General features: G+C 46.0%; 1 protein-coding gene and 1 pseudogene across 2 annotated transcripts in view; one reads left to right on the forward strand and one right to left on the reverse strand.

Annotated features, from left to right (window-relative positions):
* The first annotated feature begins 437 nt into the window (after positions 1–437).
* The window catches only part of Stk32b (serine/threonine kinase 32B), a 243,030-nt gene continuing 218,571 nt past the window's right edge, over positions 438–24,896 (forward strand). For both annotated transcript variants that reach the window (XM_038327503.1, XM_038327509.1), the window contains exon 1: positions 438–489. In XM_038327503.1, coding sequence (XP_038183431.1) covers positions 438–489 — 52 coding nt within the window. The remainder of the gene's footprint in view (positions 490–24,896) is intronic.
* LOC119812689 lies at positions 9,679–10,061 on the reverse strand (annotated as a pseudogene).

Raw genomic sequence — 24,896 nt, forward strand, 5'->3', positions numbered from 1 at the left:
ATCCGGGTCTACGCCCCTTCCTCCCGTTGCATGCCCTCCCTCCCTTCTTCTTTCTCCTCTTCCTCCCCGTTCTTCCTCATCACCTTGTGAGCAGCGTTGCACGGTGATCTGGACTTAGGGAGTCCCCGGGTTTCCATCAGAGTATTGTGCGTCATGGATAGAACAGGGTGAGGGCTCAGGGGGTGCGGCGATCTCAGCTGGGGGGCACCCTGGAGAAAAGGGTGACCACACGGTCCCCACCCTTGAGCTGCAATTGGCCCCCTCCACACACGCTACAACCCTGTCTGGCCGCTCGCGTCGCAGCTTGCTTCCTGCATTCCGGGGGCTCTCATCCCGCGCTCGGTCTCCCAAGAGCATCCTGCATCCCTTATCCCTGTGAGAATCCTGCTTCTGACATCCCGAGGCTGGGCATGTAGTAGCGGCAGTAGCTACGGAATATGGGCGGGAACCACTCCCACAAGCCCCCGGTGTTTGATGAGAACGAAGAAGGTAAGACATCCCCTCCCGCAGCCCGATACTCCCCACATCCCCGGGGCATTTTTTCTGTCATCCTTCGCTGGGCACCTGCTAAGTGCAGTACAAGGATGGACACCTGGATCTCAGCACAACCGCGTCACCCGGCACTGGCTCTGCACCGGCCCAAGGCCGAGCATGGAGCTCCTACCTGGTCACCTCTTAGGCTTCTGTAGCCTTTAGAAACTCAGATCATGCTGAGCCCAGAGTTGGGACAGTAGGCTGAAAAGAGACAAGAGAACTTAAGTTATCTCTTGGGGGGTGTCACAGGGAAGACATTGCTTCACAGTGAAGTAGGGGGTCGTTGTTTTGGTTCAGCTTCCTAGGATGCCAAGGTGGTCTTCAGAGCTTGAGGTTGACAGAGGTGGCCTAGTGGGTGGAATTGCACAGTGTGTGTGTGTGTGTGTGTGTGAGAGAGAGAGAGACAGAGACAGAGAGACAGGGAGAGGGAGAGGGAGAGAGAGAGAGAGAGAGAGAGAGAGAGAGAGAGAGAGACAGAGAGAGAGAGAGAGAGAGAGAGAGAGAGAGAGAGAGGAGAGCATAGAGCTCTCTTCATTCACTCCGGACCACATAAAGAAACTTTTTGTGGCTGAAATAGTGTCTCCGAGGAAGAAGTTCTGTTTGGACCAGCTTCCTGGTGGGGAGTGTTGTAGGCTGTCTGCAGTGTATAGACTCCAGGTCTGGAGAGTCTTTGAAGCTAATGGTGGCAGAACTTGGTACTTAGGTATTTGGCTGAGCAGAAGTGTAAGTAGTTTTCTTAGCATTTATTTTCATTATTGTGTAACCCGGGCCTCAAAACCCTCTGAATCCATGTTTCCCGTATTAATGAAGGTTCCGAATCAGGTTGTTTGGAGAGCAATCATTAGGCAAGTGTCTTACAGACACAGTATCAGTTAATAATCTTCTGAGTAATAATACCCACCGGCTTCTCTCTGCCTGTCTATCTCCACTGTGCCCCAAATTAGAGTCCAGGCACCCTGAGCCTTTCCTTGGTGCCAGCCACTGTGCGGGGCTCCCCCAGTCCTCACAGATCCCAGTGGAACAGGTACATTTCTTGTGGCTGTTTTGCAGTGGAAGAGAGAGTTGCAGTCATAGTCTGCACCTGGCAGAGCTGGCCCTGAGGCTGGGTGCTCTGAGTTCATCTTCTCTTGCATAGGGTACAGGTTTGGCTACTGTGAACATAATTTCTAGAGCCATCAAAGCTACAAGTGGCCCTCTCCAAAGGGCGAGATCCCACCTAGGCAAAGCCAGGGCTTGCTGGGCCAGCCATGTGGTCCTTCCTTGTGGAGCCCAAGTCCGGTGGCTTTGAATGAACATCCTTCATGATAGACAGTGAGGGTCCAGCACGGCTGGAGGTACTTGGCAGGCCTGATCTTCTAGGTCTTTAGACTGGATTGGTCTGGTACAAGCCAGATGGTGTGAGGTCAGAGAGAGAGGGAGCTCTGTATGTGCAGAAAGAGTTAGGACACCCATGTAGCTTTGCCCCGCTTTAGGAATTCATGGGTGTAGCCTGGGTCAAGGTCACACTGGTAGTGTTCTGAACATCTCTTTGTGTTTTAAAAATCCTTCAGTAGGTTTGATTTTACATGTATACATCAGTGTTCGTTAACAGTGTTCGACATAATCCTGATATTAGGTCTGTCCTTTGAAGCACACGTCTCTGTGGGACAATGGCTTCTGTTAGCAATCACCTCTCTAAAATCTTGTTTCTTCTCTGCCACAGTGACATTTAAATTCATCTTAATCACACACCCCAAACTATGTGCCCTAATACTTCACTTGTGGCATATTATAGACTTCTAAAGAAAATAACTCTGAATTAAATAAAAGGAGTTTCCTTATGCATTTCAAGACAGCAAGGGGATACCCTTTAGCTTATAACTATTTTTAATTTTTATAATTATTTTTACTGACGTTGCCATTTAACACTCCTGCCTTTCAAAAATACCAAATAAGGTCAGTAGAACCATTGCCCCAGGTAATGCCTGTGCACTTTATTCTTGCTGAAAAGTCTCCCATTCTTGCATCCTTTCTTCACAGAGGGAATCTATTACCTCTGTGTCAATGACCTCACACCTGCTTTCTTTGCTCTAAAATATTTACTGTAGTTGATGTTTTGGTTTATGTCTAGGGACCGCATCCAGATTCTACCAAACCTGGGTGAGCCATGTGTTTTAGTGCAGGTTGAGGTATAAGGCTGTGACGTTACAGCCATATTCACATATTTCCTGTGCATGAGTGGAGTGCAGTCCGCCAGTTGATGCTTTTCATATGTGTGTATAGATCTTTCTCACACACACCTCACACTGCACGCCAGGAGTGGAAGCCCAGTAGAGGGGCCCTAAACCTGGGAGAACACTCTCGTCTACACCTGAGTCTTGCAGAAATGGTAGCGGTTTCCTGGGAAAGATGTTTCCAAGGGCGGGAATAGATATACAAAAGCATGGCTCATTGGAGATCCGGCAGAGCTTTTATTGTACCTGTGGAAGGTGCAGTAAGATACCATAAATGGGCCTGAATGTCAGGCCAGCCTCAAAGAGCCAAGGGCAGTGTGGGTTGTGTAGAGCTCACCTTCCAGGAAGCCTGGAGTCATCAAAGGGTTGAAGGTAGGGAATAATATGGGTCCGTGAACAAGCATGCTTCCCCAGGTGGCGGAGTTGCTAATTCCTGAGCAGGTCTGATTTTGGAGGACTTGAATGTTAAATCGTAGCAGGAAGTCTGCTGTGGTGCAGATGTTCTCCATTCTCATGGTGGGCACAGGGCTTACTGTGTTCAGGTCCCAGCTGCCACGCTAGCACCATCAGTAAGAAGCAAGAAAAAGTGTGTTCTTGTCCCAGGAAGTATGGCGGCACCAAGGAGTTGGCAGTGTTTTTATCTTGGTGGCATGTGAAATTATGTTGTATTTACTGTAATGTCTTCTGAGGTAAGGCAGAAGATTGTGTAATTCCCCCACCTGAGCCTCTTGAACAGCAAGTCACATACAACCAATAGGAAGTGCTTCTGCTAGAACCAACTCGCTTGGGCCACATGGCCCTTTCTGTATCTGTTTCAAACCCTGGCCCGGCTAGCACTTAGAGTGCCAGCTTGGCCTCCATCTGTCCTCCTGACTGCAGCTCTCACCTCTCCAGTCTCATCCGGGTGCAGCATCTGGGGCTGTCCTGCCCTAGGAGTGCCATGCTGCACCAGGTCTCTGTTCAGTTGCCCTCTGTCTCCCTTTCTCTGATCCCAGGGGCAGTCACATGAAGACTGGGATGAAAGCAAAGTCCTTGGACCCACCTGGACCTGATGGCTCTCACTCCTCTATTACCCCACCACACATTAACCTTGACCTATGTTTCCCTCCCCAACATCCTTCATGTCTTTATGAGGGCTTTATTGACCTCCCTCTGCATAATGGCACTTTCAATCCTCCCTCCCTCCCTTCCTTCCTTCCTTCCTTCCTTCCTTCCTTCCTTCCTTCCTTCTTTCCTTCTTCTTTCTTTCTTCCTTCCTTCCTTCCTTCCTTCCTTTCTTCATTTTCTGTCTACTGCCATCGCCACCTACCATGCAGCTGACATTATTATTTTCTTAATTATCATCTGTGTTAGTTTTCTGTCACTGTGACAAAATACCTGAGCTGAACAATTTATAAGCACACGTCTGTTTAATTCACACTTTCCAAGGCTTTGGACCCTCATTTCTTTTTTTTTAATTTTTTTTAATTTTTTTTATTTTTTTTTTAATTTTTTTTATTTTTTTGGACCCTCATTTCTTGACTCTGTTGGTTTTCGCCTGTGTTGGTAGAGCATCATGACAGCAAAGATGCATGGTCAGGGAAGTGACATCCAGGAGATAGGGACAGGAGAAAGCTAGGGTCCCTGAATGCCTTCAAAGGCTTGTCACCAGTGATCTAACTACTTTATGCTTTTGAATTCAAGTCCATTTATGCATTGCTTGAGAAAGCCCAATGAACTAAGGACAGATTGTGGGGCAAGCAAATGGATTTACTAGATAAGCCAGCTGGACCTAGTGCATAGCTTAGAGAACTTGGCAGCTGGTGGCATTGCTACTTGTCCATGACAAAGTAGCTGATGAGCAGCTTAAGGCCTTACTCTGGCTCTTGGCTTGAGTGGACACAGTCTGTCCTGGAAGAGATGCATGGCAGCTAGATCAGGAGGCTGCTGGTTACATTGTATCAGCAGTTAGGAAGCAGAGAGTGAACAGGCTGTAGGGTTTGTTTATATAAGCCTTAAAGCCCACCATCTCAAGATCACCTTCCTCAAGAAGGGAGGCTTCTCCCTTAAAAAGGTTCCACAACCTTTTCTAAATGGTGACACCAGCTGATGACCATGTGCTCAAACACACAAGCCTCAGTCTTGAAGATGAAGGTGCATGCTGTCTAAGTCAACTTATACCACTTTTTTCAATGAACAACGAGGCCTGGGATTTTGCAGAAAAGAGTAGCAACAGGTACGGCTACACATTTACCAGGTGTTATCCCCCAAAAGTTCCACCTCCTCCTGGTGGCACAGGTTGGTAACCAAGTCTTTGACACACGGACCTCTGGGGATAAATTGTATCCAAACCACAGTGCTATGGGTTTTCCACACAACTGTAAGTATAGTAAGAAGGAAATGGAAGGTTAGACTCAAGAAGAGTTAAAGTTCTGTTAAGATAGGAACTTCATGAGAATTCCAGTGTCCCTAGGCATAAAAGAATACCTGGAGCAGAACAGAGATGCCCATAAGCCCTGGCAAGTGAATGGAGTAGAATGAGATGCCCATAGGCTCTAGGAAAGAGAGGGAAAGTATGAATCTTTTCAGCGACAGCTGGGCGCAGCTTCTCGAGTACTCTGGAACCTTCCCTCGTGCATCTCCCCTCTTCTCTGAGAGTTTTATGCTAGGACAGGATTTCTTCTCATGGAATTCACCAGCCTCAAGACTCCAAGTGGAGGAGAGAGCTTCTTTCTCATGGTAACTGCGGAGTCAGCTCTGATTGGTCCATGTGAAGACTTGGGCCATTCTGTAATCAGGGAGATCCAATGTTCTAGCCAGCCAGCTCAGATTGTTCGGGCCTTGCTTAGAAACTGAGTGGAGGGAAGGGCATGATGTCTGGGACACTAACTGATGGCATTCAATTGTTAAATCCCATGTTCGTCAACTCTCCACTACTAAAGCAAAGGATTTGAGGTAACTGCCTTATAAAAGAAAGTTTAATTTGGCTTAGAGATCTGCAGACTTCTGCCCGTGATCAGTCAGCTCCACTGTTTTAGACCTGTAGTGAAGCATCTCACAGGGAATGTGTGGCAGATGAAAGCCTATGAAGCAAAAGCTAACAATAGAAGCCAAGGTAGAACTGCCCCCATCGAGGGCATGCCCCTGCAGTAATTGGGAGACCTCCTACTAGGCCCCATCTCTTGGTAGTTTACATACTATTCTGGGGATCATGAGCATTTGGGGAGCATTCAGCATCCATAAAGCAGCACAGGCCCACTTTCTAAACAAGACTGGGACCTCTTTGAAGAGTGGTCATTGCTTCCTCTTCTTCTCCTTCTTCTCCTTCCTTCTTTCTTCCTTTTCTTCTTCTTCCTCCTCCTCTTCTTCCTCCTCCTCCTCTCCTTCCTCCTCCTCCTCCTCTTCCTCCTCCTTTTTCTTCTTGCCACCAAACCTGCCAGGCCCAGGACAAGGTAACTGAAAAGCACAGGGCAGCCACGTGTGAATATAGACTGAAGGCAGCCCCTTATTGGGGGCCAATTTTTTGTGTCCCTCTGGGTTCTGAAGCTACTGAGAAGTGAACACAGACATCACAGTTACATTGTAAGTGAAGTTTGTGTGACCTTTAGAGTGGGATGGTTTTCCTGCTTCTGTTCCCCGGTTTTTATTTTGGAACAGACAGGCAGAGAATTGAGTGTGCAGAATGGATTAGGTATCCTGCAAGTTGCAGCTTCGCAGTTTCCAGTCACAGTGTAGAGGAGCCCATGAGACAGCCCCACACAGCAAAAACTGAGGTGTGCATGCCAGGCAGTCTGGAGTGCTAAAACGTCGCTCGCATGCAGTGACTCTAGGTGTCAGTTGTCCTTCTGTTGAGGGAGGTACAGTTCCCTCCCCCCACTGATGGGTAAGACACAATTCTTGCTTTAGGGGACAGCAGAGGAAGGTGAAGATGGCTCTTCCCTAGGGAGTGACGTGTGTGTGGATGGAGACAGGCTTGGTCCCCGGTTTTGAGGAAAAGGTTTAGGAAAAGGAGGATGAATTGGCATCGGCTGGCACCGAGCCTGCCGTGTTCCTGAGAGAACTGGGAAGAACGGTACGCTGAATACTCCACGGGTGTTTAACATGGAGGCTTTGAGCATTCTAAGGTGGAAATGGAGAAACGGATCCTCAAAGGGATCTGGGGGCTGGCCACCCCAAAGGGTGCAATAGTTACGAAGGCAGTGAGGAAAAGTTCAGGACGGCAGAGGAGAATTGGCTACTTAAATTATCCATGAAGGGAAACTGGAGTCATTCTCAACCACAGTCAGTCCCAGTCAAGGAAAATATGATGCCATTGCTGTCACCAACCCTGGAATCTTTCTCCTTTGAGCACTAGGCTCTTGGATCTTCCTGAATGTCCTTACCTATTGGAAGTTTCTCTCTCTGACTCATCTTACAGAGACACTCCACCAGTTAAGTCACTAAAACAAATGGTCCCCCTTCCCAGTGTCGGGTGATGTCACTCTGCGCCAGCATCCCATTCCGTCTTCTTAGAAAGAAAAGAAGACATTATTTTCTTATTTTGTTTCTAAGAGTGTGATTCTGCGGGTGGGCATGTGTAAGGAGTGCAGGCATCTATAGTGGCCTGAGGAGAGTGTCTGATCCCCAGAGCTGCAGTTACAGGGGGTTGTGAATTGCCTGATATGGGTCCTGGTATTCTATAAGAACAGCAAGCACTATTAACCACTGAGCCATCTTTCAAGCACCCCCTTTCTTTTTGTGCATGGGAAAACTTAAAAGATCCCTGTCCCCTCAAAGTTGTGAGGGCCATGAATGACTTTGGTCAAAATGAGCAACACTGAAGTGAATCTTACCTTTGGGTAAAATGTTTACCGACTGGTAGGTATCATTTCCTATCTGTACCTTTAAGATAAGCAGAATTATCTGAAAGGCAGAACTTTACTTCTGCCTGGCTCAAAGAGTATGAGAACAGCGTGGACCAGAGGCCATGCCCTTTGCCAGCTACCCAGAAATGGGACACAGATACTTTGGCTGCTTTAAGTCACTGAGGTTTGGGGTGCTTGTTATTGCAGCATAGCTCAGCTTACTCTGCCTGCCGCTGTAACCAAAAGTCAGTAGTCCCTTAAGCTTTGAGTTTTTACAGTTAAGTATCATATTGGTGATGTTAACCTCCATACTCTTGGTCACCCTGAGAGAGTTTCCTCCTATCCTGATTTCCAAGCAAGTTTTAATTTTTCAACTGCTGGTTGGAATTTTCACAAACGCTTTTCCTGTGTCTATGGAAATAGCATGTGGATTTCCTACGGTCAAATGAAATTTTAAACCAACCGATTTTCAAGTTTTAAATCAACTTTCCAATACTGGAGTAAACCGTCATGTTTTAGTTCCAGTTTCTATTGCTGTGATAAAATACCAAAACAAAACAAACGATCAAAAACAGTATAAAATAATCTCCCCCAAAACTGCTTGAGGAGGAAAGGGTTTGTGTCAGCTTACAACTTCCAGGTCACCCTCCGTCCCTGAGGGAAGTCAGGGCAGGAACTGGAGGCAGGAATCTGGAGGCAGAAACCGAAGCAGAGGCCACGGAGAAACGCCGCTTGCTGGATGCGCCCCATGGCAGCCTCAGTCTTCTTTCTTACACACTCCAGGACTACTTGACCAGGGCGCACCACCCACCGTGCGCTGCACCACCCACCGTGCGCTGCACCACCCACCGTGCGCTGGGCCCTCCCACATTAGTAATCAATCGTCAGTCAAGAAAATGTCCCACAGGTTAACCCATAGGCCAATTTGGTGTGTTTTTTTATTTCAAGTTAGGTTTCCCTCTTTCCAGATGACTCTACTTTGTGTCAAGTTAACAAACAAACAAACAAACAAACAAACAACAAACAAAACTAGCCAGGATTCTCATTTGTTATGGCATCTGTATTTAGTTTACAACTTTTTCATATGAAGATATTACAGCCAGACCCTAACTGATTCAAAACAGATTACTGTTTTGAAAAACTACTCAGTGAAAGTAAAACTTACCAAAACAACAGGAGGAGAATCTAAGTGTTGGGGAAGTTCTACAGTTCTATGCCCATTGAGTCTTTCTGAGACGACAAGTCTAGGCCTAGGTGTTATCATTGGCACACTTGCCCAACTATTAGAGATAGCAATCTTCCAAACTGCCTTCAGAGTATACGAGGAATGAGTGTTTTTAGAAAAACCTTTTTATTAGTTAATGTGTATATTTGTGAATTTACATGGACTTATGTGCACTGAGTGCATGCAGTACATATGGAAGCCCAAAGAGGGCAGCAGAACCTCTGGAACTGGAGTTACAGAGGATCGTCAATCTGCATGTGGGTGCTAGGAACCAAATCCAGGTTCTCTGTAAGAACAGTGTTCTTAAGCACTCAGCCATCTCCCCAGCCCCAGTAGTATCTTTTTGATGGCTTCATTATTGTTTTAATTGTGTTAAACCAGTTCTATTTATTTATTTATTTATTTATTATGTATACAATATTCTGTCTGTGTGTATGCCTGCAGGCCAGAAGAGGGCACCAGACCCCATTACAGGTGGCTGTGAGCCACCATGTGGTTGCTGGGAATTGAACTCAGGACCTTTGGAAGAGCAGGCAATGCTCTTAACCTCTGAGCCATCTCTCCAGCCCCTAAACCAGTTCTATTAACAGAGCTATAGATGGGCCTTGCTATTTTCTGGAAGGGTTTATGAAGTACTGCTTTCCTAAGTAAATTTCAAGTGTAGTGATACAATGTTACTCCTGATGTCCTAATCTCTGCCTAGTGTTGGTAGGGTCCTTTTTCAATTCTGGTTTTAATGATTTGCACTTCCTCGCTCACTTATTTTTTCTTGGTTGACCTTTGGGTTATCAGCTGCTGACTTTAGTTTGTATTTGTTTGATTCCTGTTGGTTTTCTTTGTTTAATTGTTTTTTTAATTTTTAATGATGGAAACAAAAATATACCTAAAAGCGAAGCTTCTGAAAAAAAAGTCATTTGTTTTTCTCTGTCTTATATCATTCCTCATACTTGAACTTGACCTCTTGCCTGGGCTTGCATTCTAGGGCTGTGTCTCTAAAGACATCCCTGTCCAAGGGGATGTCCACAGAGGATCTGTGGGCATGAGGTGGTTGTACTTACAAACTTTCATGAGAGCCTTGGTCTTTGGTCTCTTCTTACCCATGGAAGTTGTCACTTTGGGGGGATAGTGGTCAGTTCTAGTCACCAGGGCATGGCTCTCAGGGTGGTCTGAGGTGCCATCAATGTTCTTCACAATAGCAGCTTTGTGTTCCGAGTAGTGTTCAGCCAGGACCAGCACCACTTCCCTGAGTTTCATGAACTTGACCATTTCAACAGCAAGCAGCCAGTATGCAGCAGAAAGGTAGATTTCCCCCGCCCAGGGTTTTGAGACAGTTTTAGATCATGAGCTCTATTTCCTGGTTCACCTAAGTAATTCCACTAACATTATTTTCTCTTGACTGAGTTATTTCCTTTGGCATTCCTGCTAATGTCTGAGTACTACTGGTGACAAGTTTTTCCACATTCCTTTGTGTCTTGAAATGTCTGTATTTATGTAGGATTATTTTGTAGCTGTCAAGTTCCATATTGCCATTTTCTCCTTCAGTGATTTGAAGTAGATCCTGTTGTCTTCTGTCCTTTGTCATCCTGAGATGTGGCTGCCAGTACTGCTTTTGTTCTATTTGTTTGTCTTTTCTTGTTTGTCTGTTCATAAGGGTTGATTTTTCATTTTCAGGAATATAGCACAATGTATCACCTGTGATGTTCTGGCTGTTCCTGCATGTGGAGACAGCTTCCTGAGTCTACCTGTACATGTGCTACCTTTAGAGGATCTTATTTTGCCTCCTAGTTCTGGTCCTGATGTTGACACTTTTCCCCCACATAATCACATCAAGAGTACACATCAAGTGGTGTAAGACTATCCATGGAGACCCTGTATAGCTTTGACCATAATTTTGTGGCTTGAGTCATTTTTTGTTTTAGTCTGAACATTTTCTTCCGGCCTATTCATTTTAATCACTTCAAGTCTCTCTTTCTGCTGCTAAGTGCAGCTATTAAGTTCCTCGCATTAACTGTTGGGTTTTCAGCTCTGGAATTGCTGAGTCAATCTCTTTCAATGACTTACAATTCTCTAAATTTGCCTTGAAGTTTCTTCAACACATCGATTGGTAATTTTTCTTTTCTTTTCTTTCTTACTTTATTTTTAGTAACACTATGGATCTCCTGTTTCCTGTTGCTTAAGTTTGTCTTTCCTTTTGTATGATTGATACTTTTCACAGAGTAGCCTGTATTGATAAACAATATGGTATGTAACTACACGTATAAGTCTATGACTTACCTGGAAAGTTACAGAGATAACAGAAGACTTCAGGGGAATGTTTTCCTTCATAGCAGTGACCTCCACAGGACAAGCAGTCATGTTTCATCTGAATCCTCACAGAGAATGGGGGAGGGGGCTTGAAATCCTGTGAGGACAGTATTGCTTCTTTTTATGCTTGTTCTTGAATGTAGCCCTTGCTATCCTTGAGGGATTGCCAGGGCTGTTGGGCAAACCTTCCTGTTGGTAGACTCTCACTTTTAGTATTGCCCCCACCTCCCATAGTCTCTGAGGACTTCCAGATCTGGTGTCTTCTCAGTCTCTTGGAATTTGCATTCAGATTTGACAGTCACTCTCAGAAGGGAAGGAGCCCTTAATGTTGTGCCCACTCGTTTGACCTGGCCGTTCTCTAGCACATCTGACCTGAATCACTGTTCTCCAGTGAGAGTGCTACAGTTCCTTCAGATGGAATTCCTAGAGATAAATTGTATGTACTCATTGTAGCCTCTCTTGGTCATTGGCCAAAATGCCCCAGATCATTGGAAGCCACTCTCCTCCTCGGTGCTGGCCAGTGCTTAAGAGCTGCTTGCGTATGGAAATCTGTGCCTGCCGAGATTCACCCAACCCTAGCTTTCCCAATCCTTAGCATTGCCCACAGCCTCTCCTCCTCTCTCTGCCATGTTTCACTCTCTCTGTATGCACTCCTCAAGCTGCTGCATCTTGAGTTCTGCCACTACCCTAGGGAAGCAGCTTTCACGAGTGCTGTCGTGACCTGTTGGTTCTTCCAAATAGCAGATAGCTGTAACCTTTCTTGCTTGAACAAAAGATTAAATCACTCCTGAACTGACCACCAAACAGAAAAAATAAAACACGCCCTGTTCCCTTTCCAAACATTCCTGTCCCTAGACAACAGTGTTTAGTTTGTATTGGGTCTGGGAATCACAAAAATGGTCACATGTTTTAGGCATTCTTTTGTGGCTTGCTGCTCTTACTTGAGGCTGAGTCTCTATGATTCACTCAAGAGACTGTGGATACTAGGAGTCAGTTGCTTTTTGTTGCTGTATAATGTTCCATTGCATGACTATACCATCATTCACTTGCCCCTTCTTCCATGGTTCTAAATATTTGCACTGTTCCTAGTTTTTGGCTCTCATGAGCAACTCTGTGGGCCATAATTTTGCATGCTCCTCCTGATGCACACGTGCAGGGATGTTTTGGTGATGTGCACTCAAGGAGAACCGCTGGACTGGCTGGAGAACAGACACATGTGCAGTTTTGTAACATTCCAGCAGATACTGTGCAGAGTGATTTATCCCCTCAAATTCCAGGAAGTCTTGCACAGTCATTCCTCAGTCTCCACAGGAGCGTCGTGACGTGGAGACCAGATTCAGTCAACACAGACTAGTTTACGTGGTTTATCATCTTCTGTTAGTATTGCCTGATTCTCTATGCTTCCACAGTGGCACTGGCTTTATCAATCTGTTTAACCAAATCTATTCAAATACCACCACTGTCAATCAACACTAAGCTTTTGTAATTATATGTGCCTTATCCATGTAGGGCACATCTTAAATTGAGCTAGACAGTCAAAGTGCTTGAAAGCTATGAGGGACATATGCCAGGCTTGGTGACATATACTTTGTGGTGGTTTGAATAAGAATGGTTCCCATAGGCTCATATATCTGTGGACTACCTGAAAGGATTAGAAGGATTAGGAGGTGTGGCGTTGTGGCAGGAAGTATGTCACTAGGAGTGAATGTTGACGTTTCCAAAGACCACACCAGGCTCAGGCTCTCTTTCTGCTGCCTGCAGGTCAGAAAAACAACTAGTGATGTGGGAGGGTCTTCTGTTTTAATAAAGAAACTGCCTTGGCCAGTCCTTAGGTGGGTGGAGTAGACAGAACAGGAAGAAGGAAGTGAGGTAGATGGCTCAGTCAGATGCCACGCCTCTCCTAAGTGAGACAGATGCAATGCCTCTCCTCAGGGAGAGAGACACGATGAAGCTCCAGTCCAAGATGGACGTACACTAGAATCTTCCGGGTAAGGCACCACTTCGTGGTGCTACACAGATTATTAGATATGGGTTAATCAAGATGTAAGAGGCTGGAACTAATGGGCCAGGCAGTGTTTAAATGAATTCAGTTTGTGTGTTGTTATTTCAGGGCATAAGCTAGCCGGTGGCCAGGAGCTGGGCGGGATGAAAAGCAGGCCTGCCCCGCAGCTCCACACTACAAACTAGGAGCTAATTGAATGAAGCAACCTCAGGTTGTTAATGAGAGCACACACTTGAAGCCTCAATAACATGCAGTTACATGTTACATCCAATCGACAAAGGGGAAGAGCCAGTAACCCAGAGTGCTGGCAAGGCCAAAGAGGCCAGCTGCCCTGTGTGGTAGCCACCAGCCAAGCAGTTCAAGTTGACTGGATCTTACTGTATAGACCAGGCTGCCCTCAAATTAACAAGCCTCCAGTTAAATTCTTTCTTTTAGAAGAGTTGTCTTTGTCACAGATTCTCCTCACAGCAATAGAACAGTGACTGAGCCATACTTGTAGCCCAAGCACTTAGGAGTCAGAGGCAGGAGGCTATTCCAGCACCATATCTGCCTGTGTGCTGCCATGCTCTCTGCAATGTCATTGCGGCTTCAAGTGTGTGCTCTCACTAACAACCCGAGGTTGCCGCATTCATTTAGCCCCTAGTTGTTTTTCTGCTCCTGCAAAGGGCCATTTGGCAGCTTCTCTCTTCTTTTCTGGTAACCTGCTTTCATTTGCAGAGGTTCTCTGCAGTCCTACCCGATGTCTCCTTGTCAGCTGTGAGATCGTCGTATTTCTTCTGCCTCGTGCTGGCCCGTTCTAGTCCTTCACAAGGTCTTCATGTTAATGCGGTTGCACTTCCTGCATTTCCCTTATGGCCCCGTGGTATATTTTCTTCATTGAAGCTGCTGCCGTGGGAGATCGCAGCTCACTGTGGGCGTTGCCATCTCTGAGCTGGTGCTCCCCGGCGTTGCCCACAGGCCATTATGTGGGGGTCATTTTCTCAATTGCAGTTCCCTCTTCCCAAATGACTCTAGCCAGTGTCAAGCTGACATAAAACTAGCCAGCATAACAACACTCTGGTTCAGATATCACACATCATTGGACTCCCCTGGACATTTGTACTTTAGGGGACAACTTTGATCAAAAGCAGCTAGCTTAGCGAATTCACAAGTACGGTGATGTCAGTTCCTGGCTCAACACCCTTCAGTGGCCCTCACCAGTCTATTAGGTAAAGATTAGAACTGTAATAGGCTTTCAAGGCTCTTGGTGCTCCAGAACCTGCTTATCTCTCTCAGTTCATCTTTACTGAGTTAAATCAGTAAACAGTGCTTAAAATCCCTTGCCCAGACTCTGGCACACGGCCGCTGTCACCCCCCCCACACACACACACAGTTGCTGTGATAAAATGTTCAAGCACAACTTGCAGGAGGAAGGATTTTTTTTTCCTAGCTCCAGGTCGCGGGACATCTCGGCAGGGAGGTGGCAGCGGCAGGAGCTTGAAGCAGCTGGTCACATGATATTCGCAGTCAGAAGACAGCAGTGGGTGCCTGCCTGCTCAGCCAGCAGGACTCAGCTCACTTTCTCCACTCATGCAGCCCAGGATCCCCTGCTTAGGGAACAGGGCCACTCACAGCCAGTGGATCTTCCTCCCCCCACTATTGTAATCTATATAATTTCCCACAGACATACCCAGAAACCAGGTCCCCCGTGAGTCTGGACTTTGCGAGCTGGGAAACTGTAGAAAAGCACACAGCCACTTTCCTCTGATGTGAACAGTGTCCCTCATAGCTGCGATTCCAGTTATTTTGAAAATGAACGGCCTCCCCCAGGAAGCTCTGTTGTCTTGTGGCCTCTCCCACGGGGACCCGCCAGCTTAGGAAGTAGAGGCATCACACTTACTTCTTCATGAATATGTGTCAGAACAGGCAAGCGAAAGCCGTATAACCTTTCAGAGGTGACAGGGGTCTTTCTTTGAATATGAAGGAGATAGCCCACCAGGGTTTGAAAAGGGGGTAAAGGGAACCAAGCCTAGTGCTTCCAGAAGCATTTAAAATACACACTTTGGGGGTAACTGGGACAACCAATTAGAAGCAAGAAGCTCTTTCTAGCTTCTCCACTGCTTAGTAATGGAAACACCCAGAAGGCAGCTCCTCTGAGAGGCGGTGCACGGAGAGGATGTGCTGAAGCTTCATGTTGTGCATGCAGAGCCTTGGAGAAAACCATTGACTCAGTTTGGAAATGTATTCAACACTTTTCAACAATCCACTGACTCTGGAGATAACATCAAGAGATAGCTGCTTCCCCCAAAGGCTCTCATATAAAAATGCAGAACTATCAATTTCACCACATATACGTGTCTAACATAGAAATGCAGAAGACCTTAAAGAGCAAGGCAGCGTGGCTTCTCCAAGCATTTATGATTGTCTTGCAACCAACTCCAAATATGCTGAAGGGGATATACTACCAGATAAGAATTCACAACATCAATAAATTTTAAAAAGCACAAAATGTCTTAACACATTCAGGAAGATAGCGCAAGATGTAGTGGGAAGTTTGGGAGAGGAAAGGGGTTGACTTTCAAAGAGAAACAAAAAAGAAATAAAAAGCTTCGTGAAAATAAGAAGCTAAGTGTCCCAGTTAGCCTTAGCTGACAGCTTGACACAGTGTACGGTCATCAAAGAATGGAGTCTCGACTGGGTGGTTGCCCAGATCAGGTCAGCCCATAGGCTCATCTGTAAGGAATTGGCTTGGTTATTAACTGATACAGGAGGCTCATCCCACTGAGAGTAGCACCGTTCCCTGGGCTGGTGGCCTTGGTCCTTTTCAGAAAGGCAGTGACACATGAGCCTGAGTAATCTGTGGACTTGCAATTCAGGTTCTGCTTCAAGTTCATGCTTGAGTTCCTGCCCTGGTTTCTGTCAATGATGGACAAACGGACAACGATCAACCTGAAACCGGGATTAAGCCTCTTCCTCCCTTAAGTTCTTCTAATGAGATCACGGCAGCAGAAAGGAAACCAAAACAGTTCGTAATTCCAAAAAGAAGAGTGAGGAGTCTCGCCAACAGCCAAGACCAAGCGGAGGGAAATTCCCAGGGTTTGAAGACACAGCGGATCCATTTTAACACTCAGACAGCAAGGAAGCAAGGACAGCAGGCATGAACAGAGCGCATGAGACCCGTGGGATGGGGTTTAAAGACTAAATTTAGGTATTTAGGGAGCAGAAAAAGGTACTGAGGCAAAAATTAATGACATAAAAAAACCTACTGAGAGAAATAACAGTGGGAGATTCCCCAAATCTTGGGAAAGATCTAGACATTCAAGTGTAGGGGCCACTTAGAACCCCAAACAGAGGCGGCCAGAGAAGAACTCCACATTGTGGTTAAGACTGTAAAAGCACAACGCAAACACAGAAGATCGAAAGTTGTGAGAGAAAACTGGGGAGCCTCTCACAAGGGCAAAACCATCAGAAGCAGCCAAGTTTCCAACCAAAACCTAGGAGCCAGGAGCTCATAGGATGGTGCAATTCGAGGCCTGGAAAGCAGCTGCCTACAGTCTGTACTGCACCCGCAGAGTTCCCTTTTAGAATTAAAGGAGAAGTAAAGACCTGCTAGGAGAGACATAAGCTAAAGGAGTTTATGATCACTAACCCCGCATTAAGGAAGGCATGTAAAGGAATTCTACATACACCCAAGAGGAAGGTAAATATTGCAAGAGCATAGAAGCCAATAAATCTTACTAATTCCATAGATAATCAAGTGAGAATTAGACAAGAATCAAGCACTAGGCAAACAACAAAATTATAAACCTGGGTGTAAATGGTCTTAATTATCCAAATGCAAAGATACTGTTTGTACAGGATGGCTGGGTTAAAAAGCAAGATCCCATTGCTCGCTCTGTCAAGAACCATACCTCCCTGACAAAGGCCTGGATACAGAGGGAGAGCATGGGAAATGATGTTTTTAGTAAATAGAATATGGAAACAAACAGGAGCTATGTCCAGAAAAGCAATAAAAAAAATTTCAAGCCCAATAATTTTGCAGCTTTTCATCTAACAGAGAATAAATATCTGGAAAATATAAAGAATTCAAGTTCAGCATTGCTGTGAGTGTGGTGAAGAGCCCTGGTCTTGTAGGACTGGTAGTGTGTGAAATGATGGAGGAGAGTTATCTGTCTATGTTTCTTTCATTGGTTAATTAATAAAGAAAACTGCCTTGGCCCTTTAAGAGACAGAAAATTAGGTAGGTGGAGTAGACAGAACAGAATTGTGGGAACAAGGAAGTAGAGTGGGGGAGACGCTTCAGGCAGTCGCCATAGTGAGTCTCCATGCTTCTCCTCTCCGAGATGGACGCAGGTTAAGATCTCTCCTGGTAAGCCACACCTCGTGGTGCTACACAGATTACTAAATATGGGTTAAAGAAAGATGTGAGAATTAGCCAATAAGAGGCTGAAACTATGGGCCAGGCCGTGTTTTAAAAGAATACAGTTTTCGTGTAATTATTTGGGGTAAAGTTAGCGGGGTGGCGGGACGCAGCCTGCTGCTCCACTACAGTGAAACTCTAAGCAGGAGCTTGTGAACACACAAAAATCCTGATGTTCTTGATCAAATCTCCAAAATAACAGTATAGATATTACATCAAAGAGATGAGAAACAAAAAGCTGGGCATGGTTAAAACAGAACCAGGTATTTGAAAACAAGAAGAGAAACTTGAGAGTGGGTAAGTGCTTGTGGACAAGTGTGAGGACCCCAAGTCCCCCCGTGCAAAGCCTGGAGGAAAGGCTTGTGACTGTAAATTCAGTGCTTCAATGGTGAAATGAAAGGCAGAAATGGAAGAACTTCCAGAAGCTTGCAGGTCATCAGGGCGGAAAAACAAGGACCTGGTCTCAAATAGGGACCGACAACCAAGGTTGTTCTGCCACAACCACACATGCACCCTGGCACTCATGCCCACGCTTCTGCACATACATGTTACAATATGTACATACTATTGCATATACCTTCTCCTCTTTCTCTTCCTCCCCCCCTCCTCCTCTTCCTCTTTCTCCTCTTCCTCCTTTTCTTCCTCCTCTTTCTCCTCTTCTTCCTCCTCTTCCTCCTCCTCTTCCTCCTCTTTCTCCTCTTCCTCCTTCTCTTTCTCCTCCTCCTCCTCCTCTTCCTCCTCCTCCTCTTCCTCCTCTTTCTCCTCTTCCTCCTCCTTTTCCTCCTCTTCTTCCTCCTCCTCCTTCTCCTCTTCCTCCTCCTTTTCCTCCTCCTCTTCCTCCTTCTCTTCCTCTTCTTCCTCCTCTTCCTCCTCCTCTTCCTCCTCTTTCTCCTCTTCCTCCTCCTCCTCCTCCTCTTATTTCTCATCCTCCTCTTTCTCCTCTTCCTCCTATTCTTCCTCATCTTTCTCCTCTTCCTCCTCCTCTTTCTCCTCTTCCTCCTCCTCCTCTTCCTTATCTTTCTCCTCTTCCTCCTCCTTTTCCTCCTCCTCTTCCTCCTCCTCCTTCTCCTCTTCCTCCTCTTTCTCCTCTTCCTCCTCCTCCTCCTCCTCCTCCTCATCCTCCTCCTCCTGCTGCTGCTCCTTCTTGTTTCTTTCGAGACAGGATTTCTTTGTATCACAGCCCTAGCTGGAACTAGCTCTTGTAGACTGGTTGAACTCAGAGATCCACCTGCTTCTGCCTCCCCAGTGCTGAAATTAAAGGCGTACACCACCACCGCCCAGCCATATGCACTTCCATATACACGTCACTACACACTACTGCACACACATGCTACTGGAAGAATAACTGCAAGGTGCCCAGATACAGGAGCTAATTCTTAGGCTGAAAAGGAACTAAGTCTAGGAAGAAAAAAATGTTTCAGCAAAAACCTTGTGAACTATTGGAAAATCCTCCTGCCAGCTGGGAAGTGGCCAATACCGTTAGGTGTCTGTTCGGATGATGCGAAACTGATGTAACAAAATGTTCTGTTAAAAAAAGAACTACAAGCTGAACATCAAGAAACCCTGGAAAACAATCAACAAAGGAGCAGATGAGCGCAAACAGATACTTTTCAAACCAAGTACAAAATTGCCAATAAGCACATGAAAAATAAGGTTTAGCCTCTAAAGTTGTCAGGGAAATGCAAATAAAGACTGCATGGAAATTCCAGGCAGCCCCAGTCAGAAAGGCTTCCCTGCAGACAACTAGAAGCGGGGTTGGGAATGTAGCTCAGGGTTAGAGCAATTGCCTAGCATGCACAAGGTTCTGGGTTCACTCCCCAGCGCTGCCAAAAACCAAAACCAAAACAAAAAACCCCAGCAAGTGCTGCAGAATGTGGGAAATAAGAAACCCTTATACAGTGCTGGTAAGAATGTCAATCAGTCTAGCCGCTACAGAAGTCAGTACGTAGTTTCATAAAAACTAAAAATAGGAGTGCCATGTGACCCAGACGCAAGTCCTAGGTAGATGCCTGCAGGGGTCAAGTCAGGGCACAGCAGACACCTGCTCGTGTTTTTCCCTGCACTGCTATGACAGCCAAGGCGTGATGTCAGTAAATAGACGCAGAGTCCAGTGCGCTGTGCATGCACAGGAAAGCATTAGTAAGCCATAAAGAAGAATAAATCCCTTTGCAGGAAAATGGATGAAATGTATTATTAATCATGTCACATAAGTTGGACTTAGACTAATTTCTCTTGGTTACAAATGTAGAATCTAGAGGGGGGAAAAAGACTTGAAAATAGAAAAAGGATCAGGAAGGGCCCAGAGGAAGTGGATGGGGAAGAGATACTAACCAAGGGATGGATGCTATCGAAGAGCGTTATCTACAAGTTTGGAAATGTCACAATAAGCCTTCATCCTACACAATCAATCTGTATCATTAAAATATTTGGGTGATATCCAAATATAAAGGTGATATCCAGGGAGTGAAAAAATTATATTTAATTAGCATCACAGGTAGTCTCTGACGTTTGGAATGGAGTATAAGACAGACTGACAGCATATTGAGACCTGGGGTATAGATATTAGCCACACCTCCGCAGGTGAAAAAACTGTGTCACTGTCTTACTTGTGTCTCTTTACCTGGACCACTCTTCCCCACTGATGTCTCTTCCCAAACCCTCCACACTTGTGTTATACCTACAGAAGTCATTTTGCTAAGTTCAAGAGCTACCTGTACAATTGCTTGGCACTTCCCCTTGTGTTTATGGACATTACTCCCTAGGGCTTTCTGCAATAGAACTTCCTTTTTCAGTTATAAATGGATGCAGACTGTGGTGCCATAGGTTTGTGTTTGAGTCCTTGCTCCCAGTTGGTAGAATTGGGGAGGATCCCCCAGTTTGGAAAGGATTAGGAGGTGTGGCCTTGTTGGAGGAGGTGTGACATTGGAGGTGGGCTTTCAGGTTTCCAAAGACTCCCATGGTTCCTGATGTGCTCACTCTCCGCCTTGTGAGTGTGGATCAAGATATGAGCTCTCAGTTGTTCTTTTCCTCTGCCATCATGGGTTCTAACCCTCTGAGACCACGAGTCAAACGAAACACTTTACTTTAAAGTCGTGGTGTTTTATCACAGCTGTAGAAAGTTAACCAAGACAGAGACTTCTGCGAATAGAAAGCTAGATAAAGCGAGAGCGAGATAGGTACAAAGAAATGTGTGTGTGTGTGTGTGTGTGTGTGTGTGTGTGTGTATGTGTGTGTGTGTGTGTGTGTGTGTGTGAGAGAGAGAGAGAGAGAGAGAGAGAGAGAGAGAGAGAGAGAGAGAATACAAAGCTCAGATGTGGACACTGGTATTGTCTTAGTAAGTGTTCTATGACTACGAAGAGGTACCATGACCACGGCAACTCTTAGAAGGAAGAATTTAATTGGGACTTGCTTACAGGTTCAGAGATTTAGTCCTTTGTCATCACGTCAGGGAGCATGGCACGTAGAGGCAGCCATGGTGCTGGGGAAATAACTGAGAGTTCTGTATCCAGATTCTCAGGCAGCAGGGAGAGTCTCTGCGCCTTGTTTGGGCTTCTGAACCCATCCCCAATGATACACTTCTCCCCCAAAGACCACATCTCCTAATCCTCCTAAATAGTGCCATTCCCTTGTGACCAAACATCCATGCCTATGAGGATATGGGGATCTAGACCCACAGACAGACACAAGAAAAGATGTTACAAGGTTCCTTGGCCACTCCATGCCTACTAACACACACACTTTTGTTCAGTGCTTACATTGGAAGGCACCTTTTAGCAATGACACTCTCCATTACCCATGTGCAGGAAAGTCCCGCTCATCTGTTGGGCCCTTCTGGCTTTTTCCAAACCTGCACATATTGTGAGGAGCCCCAGAATTCTGTATTTGAGGCATCATACCTGCCCATATTCCCACGGGGATCCACTGCAACCCCAGGTGGCTTCTGAGCATGAGCTGTGGTAATGTTTTCCAAGGAAACTTTCCAAGGCAAGAGCATCCATGGAGTGGGAAGCCAAGTCATGGTTGATGTGCAGGCTGCACACCCACACGGCTGGCTCTGATGGTAGAAGAGGCAATACCATAGTTTCAATCCGGGAACTGTTGCTAGGCTTTCATGCTGGCTGCAGACTGCGCAGTGGGCTGATGGGAAGAAACTAAAGACCAAGGACATTAAAATCCAAAAGATGTGGAGGAGGGTCATGTGTGCCATCTTTTTTGAGTGATATTAGTCAGGGTTCCCTAGAGGAACTGACTGACAGAACGAAGGTAGACTAAGAGGAACTGGAGTGAGGGCTTAGCTGTTAGGAGCACTTCCTACATAATCATGACGACCAGAGTTCAGACCAAGGACCCATATAACAAGCCACCATCCCACACACAATTGTAATTACACCTCCAAAGGATCCAAAACCCTCTTCTGGCCTCCATGAACGCAAATGAATGCACACTCGCACACACCCCAGACACTTAAAGAGAAGGTGAGGTTATTAGGTTGGCGCACACAATATAGTTTGTCTAGCAAGAGCCATCTGCGCACTGGAGAGGCCAAGAACTCCACTACAAGGCTGGGTATCTCAGCAGATCAGCCTGGTGTTGAAAACCTGGAGGATTCCCTGAAAGCCACTCATCTTCAGCCTACAAGCCCAGAGAAGCTGGGTTCTGAATCCAGAGCAGAATGAGAGAGGCAATAGCAGCAGGGTAGATGAACTTGCTAGAAAGATGGAGGCAGGCAAGTAGAAAGCACTATGCTTTCGGGTCTCCTGTCATCCAGGCTGTCCCAGGACGGTGCCACCCACCCTTCAGTTATCCCAGCTGAGAAGGTCCCTCACTGGTGTGCCCAGTGTCTTGTCTCTTAGTTGATTCCAGACACAGCCATGTTGACAACCGAGGTGAACCTGTGCAGAAATGTTCACACTTGTAACAGGCGCCTTCCTCCCTTCTCCCTTCCTCCCCTCCACCCTTCCTCCTTCTGTTTTTGAGGCAGGGTTTTAAATAAGCCCAGGTTGGACTGGAACTCCCTACATAGTCCAGGTTGGTCTCAAACTCACAATCCTTCTGCCTTAGCCCTTTGAGTGCTGGGATTCCCGGTGTGTGTCACCATACCTAACTGACACCGTTCTTTTGGCACCCGGTTATGATGCACGCATTTACACGAAGACATCTACAGGGGCTTTACATGTCTTCTAGTCTGTTAGAAAATGCCAGAAAGCTTGCAGTCGCCGGCAGATTATTAAACCCAGCAAGTCCTCTGCTGATCACTCTCGTGGTGCAAGATATTTATAATTTCCATTAAGAACGCAATTATTTTAAAGCACACTTTTCAAGCAAAATCGGAAAGTTGCTTCGTGCCGTATTTAATAAGCTCCGGCACAGCTTCTTAAACGTCCTCTCCGGAGTATAATTACTCGACAGTCTTCAGGAGAATGGGGGGGGGGGGAGTTTTCCAGAGCACACCTTCCAGGCTTGAGCCTAGAGTTTGCTGTCTGTGCATTTGCATTTGAAAGAGATTTGCTTTGCTGTTTTGTTTCTCCCGTCTTTCTTGAAGTACATCTCCAATTGTGGCTGTCAATCTCACAAGAGCACTGTTTTAGCAGCTCCTTTACTTCCTGTGCGGTGAAAGGATAAGGAGGGAATGGAAACAGCCATTCGCCATTATCTCCCCCCACCCACGGTCACTGAGCAAGACCGTCCCCCCCCCCCCAGCCAATCAGGCTGTGTAGCTGGAAACTGTCCTTGCCTTCGCATCTGCCTCTCAGTGACTCTTACAGCAGACCCTCCTGGGCTCCATCTTTCTGGATGCATCTATCTGTAAGAAACAAGGCTAGGACTCTGCTCTAAATTCATGGTTGAAGCCTGTAAAGCGGAGGGGTTCTCAGATAACATGAGATGACTTGGAATTACGGTCTGCACCAAAACCCATACCCACGAGCATCTTGCAGGCTATCAATTCCCTCTTTCATTTTTCATTAAAAAAAGAAACCAACCTACCCAAACCCCTTTATGTGATGAGTGGCTGTCCTCACGTATGTTTGTGTACTGTGTGAATATTGTGCTCATGGAAATAAGAAAAAGGCATTGGATCCCAGGGAACTTGAGTTACAAATGGCTGTGAGCTACCCAACTTAGGGTTAGGGTTAGAAAGAAACCCTGCTGAGGCGTTTCTCTAGCTACCATCTCTCCCCTCCCCCTCTATTTTGTAATGCTTGCCAGGCTCAAATAGAAGTCTGCAGACTGAAAGGTTTCTTTTTCTTTTTCTTTTTTCTTTTTTTTTTTTTTTTTTTGGTTTTTCGAGACAGGGTTTCCCTGTAGTTTCTAGAGCCTGTCCTGGAGCTAGCTCTTGTAGACCAGGCTGGCCTCGAACTCAGAGATCCGCCTGCCTCTGCCTCCCAAGGGCTGGGATTAAAGGCGTGTGCCACCACAGCCCGGCCAGACTGAAAGCTTTTAACTGGCAACCTTAACTTTTTACAGGCTCGTGTATTACAAAACTCATATTCGGGGCTGAGCAGTGGATTGGTTGGTAATGCACCTGCCAGGCAGTTTGGATCCCCAGCAACCACAGAAAAAGTGGGGCCCAGTAATGTGGGTCTCAATGTCCACAACCCCTAGCCATGCTGGGGTCTTGACTGGGTTCGTCCTGCACAGTTTAAAAGCAGCCCCTATGAGTTCAAGAGTGCGGGGTCCCTGCCAGTCCAGACACTTCAGTTTTGTTTGCAAAAAGTATTGTGATTGGATATAGATACAAAGCTGACAAATTTCTTTTAGCACTTTAAAGATACACTAAAGACTCCATCTGTGACTGGAGATGTGGTTCAGGGCTTGGGAGCACTGACTGCTCTTGCAGAGGACCCAGGTTCAAATCTCAGCTCTTACCTGTCAGCTCACAACAGTCTGTTGACTCTGTTTCTGGGGAATCCAATGCTCTCTTCTGGCCTCTGTTGAACTAGACACACATGTGGTGCACAGATACACAGGCAGGAAAAACACCTACATACATAAATACATAAATAAAATAAATGAGAAAAGTAAACTAAATGAGAAAAGAACCCATTCTTTGTTCTTTCTGAAGAGAAGGCCCCTGCTATTCCAACTGCCCTGTTCTCTGGAGAGCACATTTCCCCACCCCATCTGTTTCCAGATGTTGTTGTCAACACTGGCTTTTATCCCTTTGTATGTAATGTGTGGAGATGTGATTGATTTTTTTTTTTTTTTTTTGCTTTTGTCATGTATGGCTTGGGGAACTTCTTAGGTTGTAGATTGGTGTTTTAAATCAAATTTGGGCCAATTTTGGATGAGTTTCACATCCACTTTTATCTCTTTTCTCCTCCTTGTAGCAGGTGTGACATGTGGATCAGACCACTGAGAAACATTGTGTAGATACTGCGAGTGTGTGTGTGTGTGT

This window comes from Arvicola amphibius, chromosome 1, assembly GCF_903992535.2.
Source record: "Arvicola amphibius chromosome 1, mArvAmp1.2, whole genome shotgun sequence".
NCBI lineage: Eukaryota > Metazoa > Chordata > Mammalia > Rodentia > Cricetidae > Arvicola > Arvicola amphibius.